Here is an 18,228-nt window from a genome sequence, read left to right on the forward strand (position 1 = left end):
GAAACAATCGGACAGATTTACGATTTCGAGCGAAAGGAAAGTGACAATCCCACTTGCCGCGGAAAAGGACAGCGCTACCCCCATCGACGGATCAATTTACATGCGATTGATAATTGATGTTTCCTTTACGCGTGTCACGGTTTACGAGGCTGCGGCCGGTCCCTTTGGATATTGATCACTCGGTATGGCATGCGCCCGAAACTCACTGCTCATTTCTATTTCGGACGCCGGCCGCATCCGACGCATCACCATATAATGTATCATTGCCATGCTATCGTGACGAACCTGCGTTATATTATCATTTTGTACATCACCGTCCGCCATACGCCTCTAAATCCTTCGCGAAAATATTCCTTATCCTCGGTCTCGAATTAATTCGAATACAAACGTCGGATCGATCGGTCGCGATCAAAGCTTCCTTTCTCTGCACGTTTCGCGCAGAAAGATCGTCCGGGAAGACGTTTCCACGTCTCGTCTCTAGTAAACTCTATCTCTCCATTTCCGTGTCTACGAATTCTCTCGGTGGAAACCGGTGCGCGCAAGAGTGAGAGAGAGAGAGAGAGGAAGAAAGAGAAAAAAAAGAGAGAAAGTCAGTTTGAAATCCTATCAGCGTCAGACCGCCGGTGGATAAAACGTTTACCGAAACACCAGGCAGCCCGCGACATCGAGTCCCCAAACATTAAATCAGACACGTAACATCGCCATGGGATTCGATACGACGTTCGCCTTTCGCTTGAATTCGCTCGATCGGGACGGAATCAAGCCGATCCGCTGCAGAAACGCGGAACGACATAACGCGAACGTTTGCTGTCTCTACGTGCGCTCGAGCGTCGTGCAGCCAAATTTCGCTTGCGATCGTTTTCAATATTGCGAACGTTCCATCTACTTACTATCCCGTATCGGCATATCGAAAATAAACCCTGCAATTAGTTGAGCGTATCACGCGTGACGTCACCAACTAAAGCGCATTATCGTAGATGATGTTGACTACAGACAATGCGTTCATTTGTCATGCGTTCGATAAATCCAAATGCCGGGCGTTTATGCGAACTAAATTTTACTGCATTGTCATGTACAATTATCGCATCGTCACGTCGACATACATTATCTCATTTGTATGGCGTAATAGCGCGCACCGGTTTGGATATTCGTCGAGCAGAAGCATTTGGAGTTGCCTTAAGCTATTAATACTATAATGAGATGTAACACTGCCTAATATTTCCTTCTATGAAACGTAAGCGAAATTTAGTGATGTTTAGGATAACGTTTCACTGAGGAACATTTCCCACTCGAAAAATTTCTAACTAATCAATTTACACGAGGAGCTTTGATATTATTTGTAAGGCACAACGTCAATAGACGGAAATATGAGCTTTCACACATTTTATGTAATTAATTAATTGTAGATAAACTATTATTGTATTTAAGGTAAATGTACCAATGCTGGGACACTTAAGACCTATGTCTGATGGACACCTTTATCATTTTAGTTTTTAAATAAGTATATAAAGCAAATTAAAATCAAAGATAAACATATAATACAAGAAAAATATTTTTATCTTTAATTCTTTGATATTAATTCGCGTTATAACTTATTTAAGGATTAAAATGATAAAAATGTAGACATATAGGTACGTCTCCAGGCATTGGTACATTTACCTTACAACTTTTAATTTTGACAGCAGCGGAAAATTACTAACTCACCAACCTATAAAAAAGTAACTCAAAGCGAAAATTCGGCTTTTTCATGTCGCGTCGATTGTGCGGACAGCGCATACTTTCGGCGAAGAAAATATCGCATATCGGATGCAGCGGTGGCAGATGCCGCGGGCATAACAACCCCTCGCGTCTCCCCCACCGCTCTTTCACCGCGTTGCAGCCGCAATGGTCTTATTTCGCGCGCGGGAGGAGCGCACCACCGCACCGTCTTTATGAACACAGCGAAGACCTCGCCCTCGGCATTAGCATAGGAAGTGAGAGTTCCCCTTCATCGGCGTTTCTTTACGACGACGCCTCTATGTTCGTTCCCGCAGTGCGGTATAGACTACAAGAAAAAGTAATAGCGGCTGTTTTTCTGTAACGATCGTGTTTAGCGGAAAAGCAGCAACGAAAAATTTATCGTGTAATTACCTACACTTTGAGAAAATTCCGTGATAAGATAAATAAAGAATCTAAGGAAAGATATTCTCCGATCAGTCGATTGAGAGAGAAAGAGAAAGAGAGAGAGAGAGAGACCTAAATTACATAATTTTAAACTTATATGCGCTTATCGGTAATTTAAGATGAATTTCTCATAATTCAAATAGGAGCAGTAATTCTATCATTAATAGTCACATAAAATTTTGAAGGAGTAACTGCAAAGATCCATGTTTTATCTCACCGCGAGTAATGGGAGGTATGAAAGAGAACGAGGTTACTCGATTCGGGTAGACGTTCGTCATTAAGATCGTTGTCGCATGCATTTGTAATCGTATTCATTGGACGCGCCGGCCAAATGTGCCGCTCCGTATGCAGCACAATGGCACAAGATCTCGCGGCGGGGAGACGCATTAAATTGGAAGCGGGCAACGTAAAGCCGTAGCGCGCGCGATCGCACCGAGAGCGACATTAATACGATATGTTCAAGGGATCGTAAAACCGACCCCTCGGTAATGTTTAATACGCGACGGCGGGCCAGACAGCGGTTTCGTGCGGTTGCGGGGCAACAATAAAGTCCGCTGCTCCAAATTCGAATCACCGGCCACCACCTTCCGCGCTTGCGAAGGCTCGCGCGTGGTTGAACCTTCCATCTACCGCTACTCTGGGCGCCGTTCTGATGTACACGACGTACACACGCGAGGAAACGTGCTCCCTGGCGCGCTCGGCACGAACGCCAGACGAAAAATACCTGAACTGCGCATAAAAATCGCGCACCGAGGCACAATTCGCACGACGCCTGCTCGTGGTTAACAACCAACGTGCGAACAAATATGTGAATCTATGTCGCGATAAAGCGAATCGGCGACGGGATTACGTAAATGCTTATTATAATATATTTTATATAACATAACACAAAAGCGTTCGGGGGGGGGGGGGGTGATTTGAGAGTGTTCGGCTATAAACTATACCTTCAACAAATTGCATTGGTAAAGTACGGCCAACCGTTCACGAATCGACCGAAAGTAAATCTCCAATAAATCATTGCATTTTCGAGCGCCACCGCGCGCGCACGCTGGATGGAATCTGGATATAAATTCAAAATTGTATGATTGGTGGTAAATTAATTTAACGACGGATTTACGTCATTTCATTAAGCTTAGTACATTCTATATACTCGGTTGCGTATAATAATTTCGCGATATAATTGATCCCATGATTATCAATTTTCTCATTAATTAATTGGTTCCCATTGAAATTCTATCAAGATGATGATAATAAAATAGCGTATCGTTAGCGTTTAGAAAAATATGCAATTATAATGCAGCGCGCCCGCTGAAACACCTGTCGCTGATTATTATCGCCAGCGAGCGTCAGAGGCTTTTTCTCTTCGCGCGTCGAGATTTCATCCGCGATGAAATTTCGACATTAATAAGAATCAAAAGACAAATACGCGGGGCCGCACGAGGCGAGAGATTGGAGTACCGCACGATTTTTTAAACATCCCCATAAATTTTATTATGCGCGGGAGACCCGCACGCGAAATACTCGCGGTTCTTATTAATGCGTTTCATTTATTCCCATCAGAGAAGTTCCGTACTCGCCCAAGTAATCTCGATCCCTCTCGGAATTCTTTCACGGCCCGTAGGAGCTTTCTTCGCTTTAAAGCCGCATTCTCGGGACGAGTGAGATCTCTTTAACATTTATTGCTGCATTTGTTCCCCTGGCATTTATTGCGGGATCCTCCCGGGGAAAAGAAGACGTCTCTCGTTGCTACGCAAATTTCGTTCTCCAACTATCGCTTATATAGCTATCAGAGATATCTAGATATATCTCTGACACTACAAGAATTAACATGACAATTGCATAAGTTTGAAAAAAAAATTCCATAAAACTTTTCTCTTTCTACGTTAATTCAATGTAAATTATATCAAAAATAAAACTATCAAGCGCTCTTTTAAAACATCTTATCAAGTGCTAATATAGTAAAATACCATTACGCGTGGAAAATATATGAGAAACACGAAGATAATTTTAAAAGAGATATGAAGAATTTATATTCGCTTTATATATCACGCTTTCTTCCGCATTTCTACCTCTTCGAAGGAAAATGTCAACCCGTGCACTTTCACGATGCGATGTAGCCCGCTTGCGACGCAACCGCGGTGCGAGAATTACGCGCGATGCAGCGAGCACCGATCTCGTGAAAGAAATTTGCGCGGCACTCGGGAGATACACCGGCCTTTTTAAAGGAAGATCCTCACTAAACACGAAAAGGCCCTCGATAAGCAGGCTCGGGACGTTAATGCGAAACTGATCGAGGAAAACGACATTTTCAGGGTGGTGCTACGAGGAGACGCGGGTCGCCTGGTATTTTCCGGCGAGTTCACCCCATTAAACATTTTTGCTATCTCGCTGGGATCTGCTCGAGGGTAGTCGCGGCGGTGAAGAGCGAGAGGGAAGGAGGAGTAAGGTGGGAGGGAGAGAGCAAGAGAGAGAGAGAGAGAAAGAGAGAGAATGGAAACGAGAGCGAGGATGTGGTATGGGGTTTGCAAGAGCTGGTTGCTTGCTAGCTAGCTAGACGTCGGCACCTGTTGCTTTTACAGTCGACCCTACTTTCCGTCTCCGTCCTTTCCGTTCTGCCGACCTCTCCCACTCCGTCCCTCCTTCTTTTCCTTTCTTCTCGCGTGCTCTTCGTATCACGTTTTTCCCTCGTCCTCTCTTCTTTCCTCCGTCTACGTACCTTGATTCTCTGACATGTCGGAGGGAAGGAGTTAAGCGCCCTGAGAGGGTAAGACGAGTCGCTCAAGACTATTTACGCAATTTAGTTTCGCCGGGGCGAGTTGTCTCTCCTTGAATTTCGCCGTGATCGGCCACGAATCCTGCTCTACATGTACAGTTTATCGTATATCTTCTCTTTACTATCTTAGAATATAGATTATAGAATACAGATTTCTTTATCCGCAAAATTGTGTTTAAAAGAAGATAGGGGCCGTTCTCGACAAGTCTATTTTCACGCAAGAATTCATTGCTTTATGTAGAAGATTAAAGAAGCCCCTAGCCCTGAATATGGTGGACGGATAATAGAATGTTCAACTAGCTTTTATCAAATTTTAAGATATAATTTAGTTATCAAGAGATTAATATGTAATTTAACGTGGAGCGTATTCTTTCTATCGAAGTGAAAATTCGACGCTTGAGAACGACAATAGTCGTATGCTATTGATCTATCCTCCAACGTGCGCAATAACGTCAAAATCGGTGAGAAGTGGATTTGTCACAGGCAACGACGAAGTCGGTTGCTCTTTGCAATAATCAACCGCGGTTCCTTGTACAAGTATCCCATATCTGGCGCACGACGCGTTGGCACCTGCCATTCAACGACACGAGGCGCCAATAGAGAGTACGCACTGCGATATATCATTATAAGCGATATACCATTGTGACGTGGTTTGATTACGTGGTTCGTATACCTTCAATAGGATGCCTCTTACTCCTCGTTGATCCTCGGTTGCCTCTCGGACCGGCGCAGGGTGTGTTTCGCGCCCTATCCCATCTCGCTCATGAGACCAGTATGAGGATACCCTGCGAACATCACCAGCATAATGTCCATCATTATCCTGTAATAACAGCCCCAATCGATAGGCATCGTCTTGTTGGAATTAACTTCGTGTTATTAGAAGTCGAGGTATGTTATGTTACGAGGGATAAACAACGTTCCACGGATTCTAGAACTGCTGTTACAGCAAAAGCATTCCCGGCGGAGTCTACCAGCGGTTACGCTCATTTCGCTCGGACGTTTTTCGAAAAGCACGTTAATATCGTTTGTAACGGGCTATTAACCCTTTACGGGGACACCTCGTGGGTAGTTTTGTATCGTTCTAATTGGGCCGTAATGGATGATAGCTAGATTAAATTTTTTTAAATAAAATTGTTTATATTTTTTCACTAGTAGAATCTTATATCTGTCATCTTTTTCAAGTTACTCCCGATTCAGTGGCAAAAACAGCTTGAATATAAAAGATAATTTTGTATCATACTGATACAAAAGTTGCAAGATAGGTTTTCGATACAGTGTCTAAATGTACTTTATGTATCGAGTGTGAATTTGATGCATAGTAATCTCAAGGGAAATATGCGACTGCAATGAATTCATCGATTATTGCTGTTTAACAACTGAATGCAATAATAATCATGTATATATTTGAAGAATATTGTTTATAACGGTAATACGCGTTTGCCATATGTTTTTACCACTTTTTCCGTTATCGAAGGGCTAAGCAAAAATTAACCCTTAACAGGAACGCGGGGTGTCAAACACCCCAAAACGAAGTTTAGGCGTCTTTTTCGGTCGGTTAATCTATGAATTTCGCATCGCAGTGCCATCTTGTCGTTAGTTCGAGTCACCAATGACACATTCCTGACTTAAACATAAAATAAAAATAAGTTTTCTTATAAAAATCAAGATTTCAATTCAGAAAAAAGGGGCACAGGCGATCATGAAAATAAATACCTTTTTTATACCCACTACAATCATAATTTTTTTCGTAAAGTACTCTATCTCAAGAAGATCGTGTTAAATTTTTATCAAAAAATATTTATTTTTGACTGAGATATGATTTTTTAGCAAAACAAGCCATTTTTCATACAAGAATTTTTTTGAAGCCTCAAAACAAAAAATTTAATAGTTTAGGCTAATGGGTATCATTTTCCAGTGTTTAATGTATGTACTTGATTTTTTTCAAGCCTATTGGAGCCTCCATTTCGCCGTAACCAAAGTCGTGTGGGGTATACAACACCCCCCGTGTGCAGATAACGTTCGATCGCGGACGTGTGCCAGTTAAGGGTTAATACCGGATTATCATAATCGGCATTATACGCAATTGCACACGCGAAGTCCGAGTAGAAAAACAAAATGCTAAAATTTAAGATCTCAAATTCTGTCGAAAATTAAGCGACTCTCACAAAACGTCTACTTTTGAAACTCTCTCTCGTTCGTGATACGTCGTAAAAAAAAAAGCAAAAGCGTTACTCGTGCAAATAACGCCTCTGGGTTACATTCCCGGTCACCGGATATAATGGATGGCGTAAATCATCGATCATCCTCCCTTAATAGCCCGACTCGCGCGCCAACTAAAAGGGGTCACGTCCCGCTTTATACAAGACATATCCGAGAAAAATCGTTGTCACTTCTAGTTTAACAACCCAGGTATCCTTTTGTGCAGTTAAGATCTTTCCCTGCCTCGCTTGTAAGTTTCGCTGAGCATGTAGGTTTGAAAGTTCCGATATGTACACGAAGTAAATAAGAAAATTGCACAAACATCGACGAACCTGAAATGTGTTTTCTAAGATATCATTCGCGTCATAATTTTACGATAAAATGCAGAATAATTAATAATAATCGGCAAATGAATTCATGGCAAACAGTGTAAGAGATTGTAATATGCATCTTTACTTGGAAATAATTTTTCTTCTGTAAATATTATTCTATTTTTATTATTATTTATTTAATTTACTCAACCTATAAAATATTTCTTATTAATTTTTTATTAATACTTCCACATTTCCCCTAAACGATTAGCGTTTCTCACAATTCGTACTCTGATAAGAATAAGACACCAAACATCCCAATAAAAAATGCATATAAAAAGTTTTTATAAATTTTGCATAAACTATAATATATATAAGCACAATAATAAGTGAATTCGCTTCGATAAAAATTTGGACGGCACCGCGAGTCCAAATATTTGTCGATAAATACGTTCTATCTCTTTCAGTACATCAAAAAAGTTCATTTTTACATTCATTCAAGTTTATCCTATATGTTCGTTCATAATCGTTCATTGCTAGCTTGGTCATCTTAAAATTGCCCATTCGGCGCATCTCTTGCTTGTCCAAGAAGGCGAGAAGAATCCACGGCATCTTCAAATCCCCGCGACTCTGTCGTTATCAAAATAATCTAGAAAGACCGCGAGGCCGTTTCTCTTACCTTTCCCCGGGAGAGATAGCGAGCCGAAAAGGGGAGAAAGCAGTCGCGGCGGCGGGTCGGAGGCGGTCTTGTGGAGATTGAGAGGAGATCGCAGCTATGAGATAACGGCAGCCGCGGAGCAAACGAGCTTCGTCGAGTTTGGACAAGACTTTAACTGTTGAGGCGCGATGGCGTACGGGTCGCTTCGGCGCCGGCTGAAAGCGACTGCCGCGGCCGCGTCGTTGCTCGTGAAGCATTATCTGATGGCGGCGGGCTTAGCCGGGTGTAAAAGTGTTGACCCGTCCCGTTGCGACCGACCGGGCCAACCCCTAGTCACCCCTAACGGGCGAGGGAGGGTAAATACGTGAATCGTTAGAAGTTACCGGTTGCGCGGCACGTTCCGCGATTATCGCAATTATTTCTGCGAGCGTACAAGATTCTGATCTCGTTTCCCCGTGCAAAGAATCCAGTATTAACGGAAGAACAAACGCGAACGGTCCATTGCAATCAATAAGTTCCATGGAGCTGAAGTTCCAATGGAGTGTCACAAATCTTGTCACACGACTCCCCACTCTAAGAGACATTGATAAAAAGTCCAATCGCGAATTCAGACACTTCGTACACGCGATTCACACGAAGAGGGAAACGGAACAGTCAGATTTCGAGATTTTCTGGTCTGGGAGAGCGTCATGAAAATGCACTTGCCGACACGCGAGCGTTTGGGGAAAACCTGCCTGACTGCCGAAATCGATATTCCGATTGCAGGAACACTCGGAAAATGATTTTTCCGGGCGCGCATAAAAATTCATGCCGTCATCGGGGCGGTACGAGCGGCACGTAACGGCGATCCGACGGATTCCGATCAGCGTCGAGTCCTCCGTGGCGCACGTACGCGCCGTTCGATCGTTTATTTCGGTTTCGCGCCGCGACCGGCCGGCGCGGCGGATTCGGCGGCGGCGGCGGAACGAGACGCGAGATAATCCCGCTTCGGAACTCCCGCACAATTCCGTCAGCTAAAACTCATTTTTCAAGCGGCGCTCCCGCTTGTCCGGATCTTCCGACGGAAGTCGCTGTTCATACCCAGCCGCCGGCTTAGCGCCTTCCAGCTAGACTTTCCCGAGCAACAGCCGACAGATAGCGGGAAGAAGACGAAGGGGAGAGAGAGAGCGAGAGGGAGAGGGAGAGAAAGAGGCACAGTGAGGAGTTGCACGAAAACGCGGCGGAGGACCGGCGGAGGACCGGCGGCGTGTTGTTGGCGAAGAGGAAGAGGAGTCACGACGCGGCTATAAATACACGCGCCACCTGCAGCTAACGTTCACCGGCTAACGTACAGACCGGAGAGACTAAGCCCGAGAAAGACAGAGAGAGAGAGAAAGAGAACGGCGTTTCGTTGCCAGACTGTAACGCGAAAGCGTGCACGGAAGTGGCTGTCGCGCGCGTATCTCAACGCTGCGACAGCCGAGCTGGGTCCGTGTTCGACACGCGCGGTTCGCCCCGATCTCGTTTTTCCGGATATCTCCAAACTAATATGATACCGATCAAAAGCTGTAGAATAATCCTGCCACGAGTGATGACGATCTCGGTAATAAGTGAAAAACAAGTTAATGTGCCTATTAAAGAGTACATTCTTTGAATAAGAACGCAGTAAAACTCGATTTTTTCTTTGTCCTAATATTTTACGACACACTTAATTCCAGCGAAACTACTGAGAGAATTGCCGTGGCCAACTGTCACCGTATGGTTGGAGCGGAAGCTAAGAATATGAGATATCCATTATGTTTTAGTCATAATATTATTCTTTCATTCTCCGACGAGGTTTGTACTTTCGACGCAGTTTATTTTTACGGGAAGATCGCGCGAAAGAAAGAGGAAAAAAAGAGAAAGAGAGACGGACACGTCTGGAAAGGATGTAATCCGGTTGTAAAATAATAGAGTCGCTGGAGCATAATAAAACGGAAACAAAGGGCCGACTTCGCCCTTTATTCTAATCGAATAAACGGCGATGTCTAAGGGCTTCGCGAAGCAATCAATCAGTGACGGGCGCAGTGCCAATAAGCTCCGGAGTTTTCTATTAACAAGATTACTTATCTCACAGAATTTGGGAGTGCAAATGGCCGTGCGACTCGGCTCCCTCGGAGCGGCAGAGATTGAAATGCCATGATTCGTCGACGCGACGGTTCGTCGTATTCGAAATATGTGTGCGCCGTGCCGCGGCGAGAGCTCGCCGGTTGTCAAAATACGACACCGGAAGCCCGGTGTTTCCATCCGGCTGGCAATGAAAAGAGAGATGAAAAAAGATGTGATGCGTAACGAGAGATAAAGAGCCGTCGGCGAGACACACCTACCCCAGACCCCAGGCCCCAGAAACGTCGCCCCTTTTAAACCCGACACCCTTGAGCGCGTGTTTTAAGCAAACTAATACCTATCGGGTATATCACGAACGAAAGGAGGATGGCCATGAGGAGATGGGGGGGAAAAATAGGATGTAAAGCGGCGCGTCGGATAGAAACGAGCGGCTTCGCGCGCGGCATAAGGGTGGTTTACTATGAGCGTGTTAATTAAACAAAAAGCCCCGTATACCAAGCTAATTAGAGAGTGGCTCTCTTGCCCGCGCCCGCGCCCGCGTTCTTCGCTTCAAAAATATTTTCCGGCTGCATGTTTGCTCGTGCTTTGAGCCTTTTTCCACCGTCTCCTCCTTTTCCACATCCTTCTTCTGCCACTTCCGCGTATAGACCCCGCTTACTACCAGTTTTTCCCCTTTTTTCACCCCCGTCTCATTATTTTCCTCTTCTCTCGCGAGCGGTATTTGAGACTTTACGGATGCCGGTCTCGGTTTTCGTGTATGTCAGCACTGGTACACGGTAACTCGCGTGGTAAACAAGTATATAGATTGAAAATGGAGTAAAATGGAGAGAGTGATGAAAAGATAGAATTTTGAAATAGAAAAAAAATACTGATCAACAGTTTCCAATTGTGGGATAAAAAATACATTACAATGGTAAAACGGAAAAGTTTTTGTATATGTAACGCTAAGGGAAGCAATAAACTTGTATATAGTAAAACGGAATGGAAAAGAAATAGTTGATGGTATTGCAAGTAAATATAATAAAATTACATGTTACAGAGATAAGAATAAAAGCGTAAAAATAAATATTTTGAGCGGTTACAAAAGGTGCAAAATGTGTTTTGCAATTTTAATCTACGTTTACAGTCGGCGAAATTTTAACGTAAGAGTCGTTCCTCAATCGATTAGTACTACCGATACCGAACGCATCTAAAAATGTGAAGGTATTAATCAAGCTATTAACATTTGTTCGAATTCCTGCAAGGTCTCCGTTTTATTAAAACGCGCCGACTTTAAGAGACGACAAGATAAATCGTCGAAAAGTCGCACGCGCTATTAATCAACGGGAGATTTCCGTTTACCGTGCCAGTTTCACGACTCGGAACCGCCGAAGCGGACGAGATATATCGGCCTAAGCGGCCCGGGGGCGCCTAATTGAAAATAGGTGCTTTAACCTAAATGCACTGTATGTACAACGGGTACGTTTCACTCGATTTAAGTACTCGGTTTGGCGGCGGTGGCAGATTTAGGGCGCGAACGGAGTAACCGCGATTAGAATCCGCTAACGCGGCCGCAAACAAACACCGCGAACGGGCACACGAGCGGCCGCGGCCGTTCGTCGAGCCTGCGTCAGTCGAGATGCGGGAGGAGAAACAGACAGAGACAGAAAGAGGTAAAGAGAAAGAGAAAGAGAGAGATGGAAGAAGCAAGGGAGAGAGAGAGAGAGAGAGGGAGACAGAGAGAGAAATGGTCGGTGAGAGAATCGGCTGGAATGAAACATCTGCGATCGGATTAACGACGGACATCGGCAACACTTCCGGGTGATTAGGCTGATGCCACCATCGATCCTAAGTCCGCGCTTACAACCGCATATCAGCTCTGTATGGAGTGCGCAGTCCGCTGCTGACAATTCGCGGCTGCAGGGACGACTACAGGGATTCGCCCCGTTCGGTCCTCTACCTCCGAAAATCTACACCTAGCACGTACAACGTTGTACAAATATTTATTCGCGATGGTCGCCCGTCTTGTTCTCTCATGGGAATTTCTCCTCAGACACGCGTTAAAGACGATGAAGCTACGTGCTGTGTGTTGGTTCTCCGCCGCGGAATTTTCTTCCCTTCTTATGTACATTGTGTTTGCACAGTTGATAATCAGCTCTACATATGTACATTTCGCGATTACTTGAAAATATAATAAGTATGAGATAATAAAAATGTTAATACCATTTATTTTTTTTAAGACACAATTTTTTCTAATAAAGGTATCTACTTAAAATTTGGACAAAAATTCTTTGAGAACTTTCTTAGCATTTTTGTTTAACAATGGGGAAAAAACACGAGCAAGATCTTTTTAATTATTTTTGTTTAAATTTTCAGGCAAAATTAGGATATTAAAATGGAATTAAAATTTTTAAATAAATTTGTACATATATATAATTCTAAATTCTGTCTTCTTTATATTCGTAGAATTAAAGAAAGAAAATTAAGAACTAACTCGTTTTAAATATCAAATTTAAAAAGTTACTTACGAGATCTCTTATAAAATGTTTTATGAGAATTATATTATACAATAACTGTCACTTAAACATTAAATAAAATTTATTTAAAACAAATAAAATAAAAATTATTTAGAAATTTTAACAAGCTTTATCTAAAAATCTTAAACAAAACTTATCACTTTGATATTTTCAAAATAAGAATAAAATGTTCTCAGAGACAATTTCGACAAAAATCTTTGAGGAAATCTTTGACAAAAATTCTCGGGTTTTTCTAGACAGAAAAATATTCCTGGTGTTTTTTGGAATTTCAGCTTTTTCCGAATAATAGATATTTTCTTCACCATGCAAGTTCGGATGTTTTATAATAGTGCATGGATAATGGATGGTGAAAATAAAAACTGCGCATTTTCCATTACGTACACAATAGAAAAGAGTCTCTTTTAAACGTTAAAGCAGAAACGGGAAGCGACTTGATGCTCTTTGACGCTTGACGCACTGCATAATCGCGGATGAATCCGCGGCACTCGGCGGGGACAAAGGAGATGGACCGTGAGAGAGCAGGAGTGCGTAATCCCTCGGAAGTCGGAGGAAAAATAGCGACGCGGCTGCGGGACGGATAGATGAGACAGAACGGAGCGGAAGGACAGTTTACAGCGTGGAGCGGAACGCTCCGTCCGCTCTGTCGCAGTGCCGTATATTCCGCCGCCGGTGCGGTTGTACACGCGACGCCACTTTAACCCGGAGTCGTCTCAACCCCTTTCGCCCCGCATCGACCCCCGCGTCCCACTCTTTCGCTCTCTCTCCGTCGCGTCGCCCAAGTAAACTATAGATACGTACCTACGGACCAGTGTATTTCGGTACGGAGGCACTAGACCCCGGTGGATGATGTTTTCCTCCTCGCATTCCCATTCTTCGTCCTCCTTCCGCCTGCTCGGTGCTCGGTCCCCGGCAGAAGCCAGGAGGAGGGAAAGGAGACGGATAGATGGCGAGATAGAGGAAGAGGGAGAGAAACGAGAAGGAGAGACCTCGTTCTCGTCTTCTTCTTGTTCTTCATTCTCGTCTCAGACTTCCCTCTCGGAGGGGGGAACGGATGATAGTGATTCCCTTGCCAAGAGCTACTCGCTCGGGCCAAGCACAACTTGGCCAAGGCACAATCGAGTGAAAGTCGCGTCGCGTCTTTCGCCAAGGGGTGGCTTCCGGAGCGCGCGTAAGGTAGAGAGAAGGGCGAAAAGGGGAAAGAGAAAGGAAAAAAAAACACTTAACTCGAGCGGAGTGAAAGTCGGAGAAGCGGTAGAAAATAAGGACAAATTGACTGTCCCCGGATGGATGGAACGAAGAATTCAATTCGGTGCGGATTGCGCGACACGGCGACGGAGAATAGCGACGGTGAGAGTACGGTGACTGAGTGCTGATCTTAGATTGTGGACGGGATGAGACTTACGAGGAGCAGACGGTCGCTACTCGGGGCTGCATTACGAGATAAATGTTCGCGCGGTAGGTAAGTCGCGAACGAATGATAAGCCGATAAGAGCAGCGCGATTAATCGCAGCGTGACGATTGTGGTCGGAGGAGCGATTGAATTGGCCGTTTCGGAGAGAACGATATACGCTAAATTATTCAGGAGCAATAACTCATTTATTGAAAATGAAGAACTTAAACCCCCTAATTCATTCAGAGAAGCTAATTAATGCTTCGATCTTTCGCGGAGTAAATTCCTGAATGTATAAACGAAAGGTTTAGTGTTAATCGCGGCGCGTCTACGTCCGATTGTTCCGCCGATTAATATCTCGTAACGTTATGATATCGCCCCGCAACAGATGTCAAAGCTCACGATTGTTGCGATATAATCGGCGCGGTCAAATCATCCATATAGAGGATCGTGCAGTCAAACGCGCTCGACAATCATTTACTTTAACCGATCGATCAAACTGGTTTCCAACTTCGTTAACTCACCTAATAGATATATAGCGCATACCGCAATATATATGCATATATATACACGACATGTATAATTAGACGTAGTTTTAAATCGACGTTCATCGAGTGGCGGCGTAACGAGCGGACGGGCCAGCCATGGGGAGCGTCCTTTCGTTCTGGTTCCAGAACTGTTCAATTTCCGCAGGTTGATTGAAATGAAATAATCATTATTGTTCGTACCATGATCATCTACGATACGCGGTTCCATCGCGCGCCGCAACGGCCTGGTATTTATAATGACCATTGTTTCCAAACGTGTACGAATTTCCATAACTGGTAATTCGATTGTCGCGGTATAACCGCGTTTACAATTTACGCGGGAATAACATTTCCCGTTCACATCGAGTTCCGTGACTAACTGTCCGACGAAAGGAAAACCAAGGAAACGCAAAAAAAAAAGGAGAAACTCGACCGGCGCGAGAAAAGCGCGCGATTTTCCGAACGCGATCGCACGAGGCGAGAAAGAGACTTTGTTGTTCGATCTTTCTCGCCTTGATAAAAGGTAACGCGCCGATAACGATCGATGATATGGACGGCGCCCGCTCCATCTGAAACGTAATTGCATCATCGATAACGCACAGCCGCTCCTGCGCTTTAATGTTTGCTTTCCGGCGAGCGGGACGATAGCCCGAGGGGGCATCCGTGAACTATCTGAGCGTAATGAAGGAATTTATGACGCGAATTGCTCGATGAAAATATATTGCTATCACCTCGCGGCGGTAAGTTGCCCCTCCGCTCTTTCTCCGTCTTTCGTGCCGATGTGTCCTTTTTCTCCAACCCTCTGCGTTTTAATCGACATAAATTCTAATTACCTCGCCGCGCAATGCGTTTTCGTGAAATCCCTTTTGGATTCCATTTGTTGTCCGAGTTATTACACGCTCTCGCAATATGTTGCTCGCGAACTAATTCGCGCTACCTATGCTCCAGTATCGCCATCGCCGCCCTCGTCGTCGTCGTCATAACTAGGCGTTGTTTCACACGACCGATTTATGAACGGTCGGCGCACGTGTTCACAGGAAGGGAGTTTTGTTTTCAAGAATATTATTTTGCGAACGACGACGACAAATTTGACGCCCGAATGTCGTCATTCTGACAGAATTAGGCGTCGCGCATTTACGGCTATGTAACAAATACAATGGGACGACACCCGGGCACCCGAGGATCCTGCGACGTCGACACGACGAATGACGATCGGCCCGGTTGAGCCGGGTTAATCTCTCAAGTGTCACCAGTTGTCTGAGCATAGACTTGCTCTAAGGCTCTAAGGCTCTAAGGGGTTGATTTCAGAGGCACTGTTCCTTCTATTATTTTAACGATAATTTTATTACTCTTTATTCGAAATATGGAAAAACTGCAAAAAAAATTTGAATATTTTTAATTGTTTATGTACTATTTCTTTTCATTCTGTCTTTATGATAGCACAATATATTTTACGTGGAATCTCCTTTCGGTTCGTTTAAACGAATCTTTTTTTTTTTGCGCTGACGCACTGACGTTCCAGTCCGCGGTTATTGTGTAAGAGAATACGCGGATAAAATTTGCAAGATTCTTTTGCTCCTGCCATAGACCGCGAGAATCGGGGTCTTCATTACGTGTCTCATTCTTTGTTGCAGACCGGAAACAGTTACAAATCGCCAGAGGAATCGCCGCACACGGAGCACGGCAGACTGAGGTGAGTGAAAACAAACCGCGCGCCGTTGCAAGCGCGCAACAAAGCCGAAGAAATAACAAATGCAACCCCGGCGAGATTATTACCGAGGGAAACAGGCACTCGGATAAAAATACGCGGACTGGTCTCGGCGACGGTAGACTGTACCGCTGCACCGTAATAATCAAAATGCCTCTGGAAAAAGCGGCGCGTGCTTTTCAAATTGCAAATCGTAATTTGTCACAATATATATGTGTACAAAACGCTAGATGGACGCTGCATGGAAATTGATGATTAATTTATAATTATATCGAATCAGAGAGATAGAGAGAGAGAGAGAGTTAATGGGTCGGAAATAATTATAACAAATTTCCCGCATCATTTCTCTAGGCTCAAGTAATTAACCGCGAAATGTTCGGCAAGTATAGAACACTGCTAAGACTGTTTGACGTAATCTCGGGCGCAGGTGGACCGCGCCAAGTGTCCGACAGCGAAAGATAAATTTCAGAGTCTGCTTTCCACGGCGGTGCCGTGCGTCGAATATGTGATTCGTGACGCGTATCGTCCGTAAAGTCGCGCGCCGGAGTCAACGCTAAAACTGCCGGGTGAATTCTTGCGATACTTGAGGCGTTGCCAGGTCGACGTCGTCGCAAAATACGCTTCGCAAAAACGAAAACGCCAAGCGGGTGCCGTGACGCGAGATGAGATGGTGCCCTGACGTGGCACAGATCGACTTCTAATGCAGGCCGCAGTCACACCGTCGTTAATCCGGGCTGGGTGATTATAGGACGCGATCGTTCTTCCGAATGACGTTGTTAAACATCAGAACGGTCACGAAACTTACGCGATTAAACGATCCATCATTTGTTCAACAACGCTTAAACGGCAGCCGATCGCTGGAACAATCTGTGTGATGCTCTCTCTCAGCGTTAATAAAATTTAGGGATGTCACGGAATATAGATCAGCCGATGAATTTTAAATAATTCTCTTTGAAACGCGTTATTGTTAAATAACTTGAGAATAATCACAATGGAATATATATTGTGAACCTGATTTGTGAAGGTATCAAATAGATAACACGAAAGTATCAATCCCGGATGATATTAAACGAAATTGAAATTTAAACGGAGACGTTCCGAAAAATGCGTTGCTCCATAAAAACGGCGGATAGAAAAACTATCATCGCTTCCGCGCGCATTTTGCTACCGTAGGTGGAAGGCAGTGGAAGGATTTTGCCGGACTAAGGAAATCCCATCCACTATACGTTCCATATCGGTATCTCGTGATGGCCGGTATATTCACATCTCGTAACCGTGATACCCGGTTCCTTCGGCTGTTCTAAAAATGCGGTATCCCGGTGTAGTATCGTTTTGCACCATCGCGTCCGTCGGCTCAATGCCGTGCACGCTCGTCTATATTCGAGTCGAAATTCATCGAATTCATCAAATTCCGAAAAGGATTCTATCACGTTAAATGTCCTCGCGCGAATTTAACGCGTTTCGTTATATTCTCTGATTTTTTTTCTCGCCGCAAAAAAATGTACCATATTTTAAATCGATTTTATTGAATTTATATTCATATAGTCAAAGGATTCTGTTAATCAAAATAATTCCTAAATAGCGACAGAATATTCGATATCGATATTATTAGGGACGTCCCTACATTATTGCGTCGAGAAATTGTTAAACAATATGAAAGTTACAAATTTTTAGAGAACCGTCCGCTGCAAAATTTACCACGACCGAAGTCGATTTATTTCGTATACGAAGAGGCGGAGGCATCGGCAATTGCCGAATATTCATGCATCTGGCATGCAATTTTTTCCTTTTTTTTTTATTATGTACCGGTTGAAAAAGTTAGCTAGCCGAATGAACAATCAGTCGGCAAGATCTAAAATCGATTGACAGCCTGTCGCACGTGCAACGCGTTTTTTTCC

General features: G+C 44.1%; 1 protein-coding gene and 1 long non-coding RNA gene across 5 annotated transcripts in view; one reads left to right on the top strand and one right to left on the bottom strand.

Annotated features, from left to right (window-relative positions):
- LOC112457397 overlaps positions 1-5,715 on the bottom strand; it is a 111,010-nt gene extending 105,295 nt beyond the window's left edge. The window contains exon 1 of the long non-coding RNA XR_003041099.1: positions 5,610-5,715. This is a non-coding gene — a long non-coding RNA (uncharacterized LOC112457397). The remainder of the gene's footprint in view (positions 1-5,609) is intronic.
- LOC112457396 (zeta-sarcoglycan) overlaps positions 1-18,228 on the top strand; it is a 192,515-nt gene that overhangs the window by 110,349 nt on the left and 63,938 nt on the right. The window contains exons 1-2 of one of the 4 annotated variants that reach the window (XM_025020417.1): positions 13,756-14,052; positions 16,257-16,315. In XM_025020417.1, the coding sequence (XP_024876185.1) occupies positions 13,993-14,052; positions 16,257-16,315 (119 nt within the window). In that variant the 5' untranslated portion in view covers positions 13,756-13,992. Of the gene's footprint in view, positions 1-13,755; positions 14,165-16,256; positions 16,316-18,228 lie in introns of those variants that run through there. The other 3 variants (XM_025020418.1, XM_025020419.1, XM_025020416.1) reach the window with 3 other exon arrangements.

The sequence above is a fragment of the Temnothorax curvispinosus genome, unplaced genomic scaffold (genome assembly GCF_003070985.1).
Source record: "Temnothorax curvispinosus isolate PA1 unplaced genomic scaffold, ASM307098v1 QBEX01007752.1, whole genome shotgun sequence".
Classification (NCBI taxonomy): Eukaryota; Metazoa; Arthropoda; class Insecta; order Hymenoptera; family Formicidae; genus Temnothorax; species Temnothorax curvispinosus.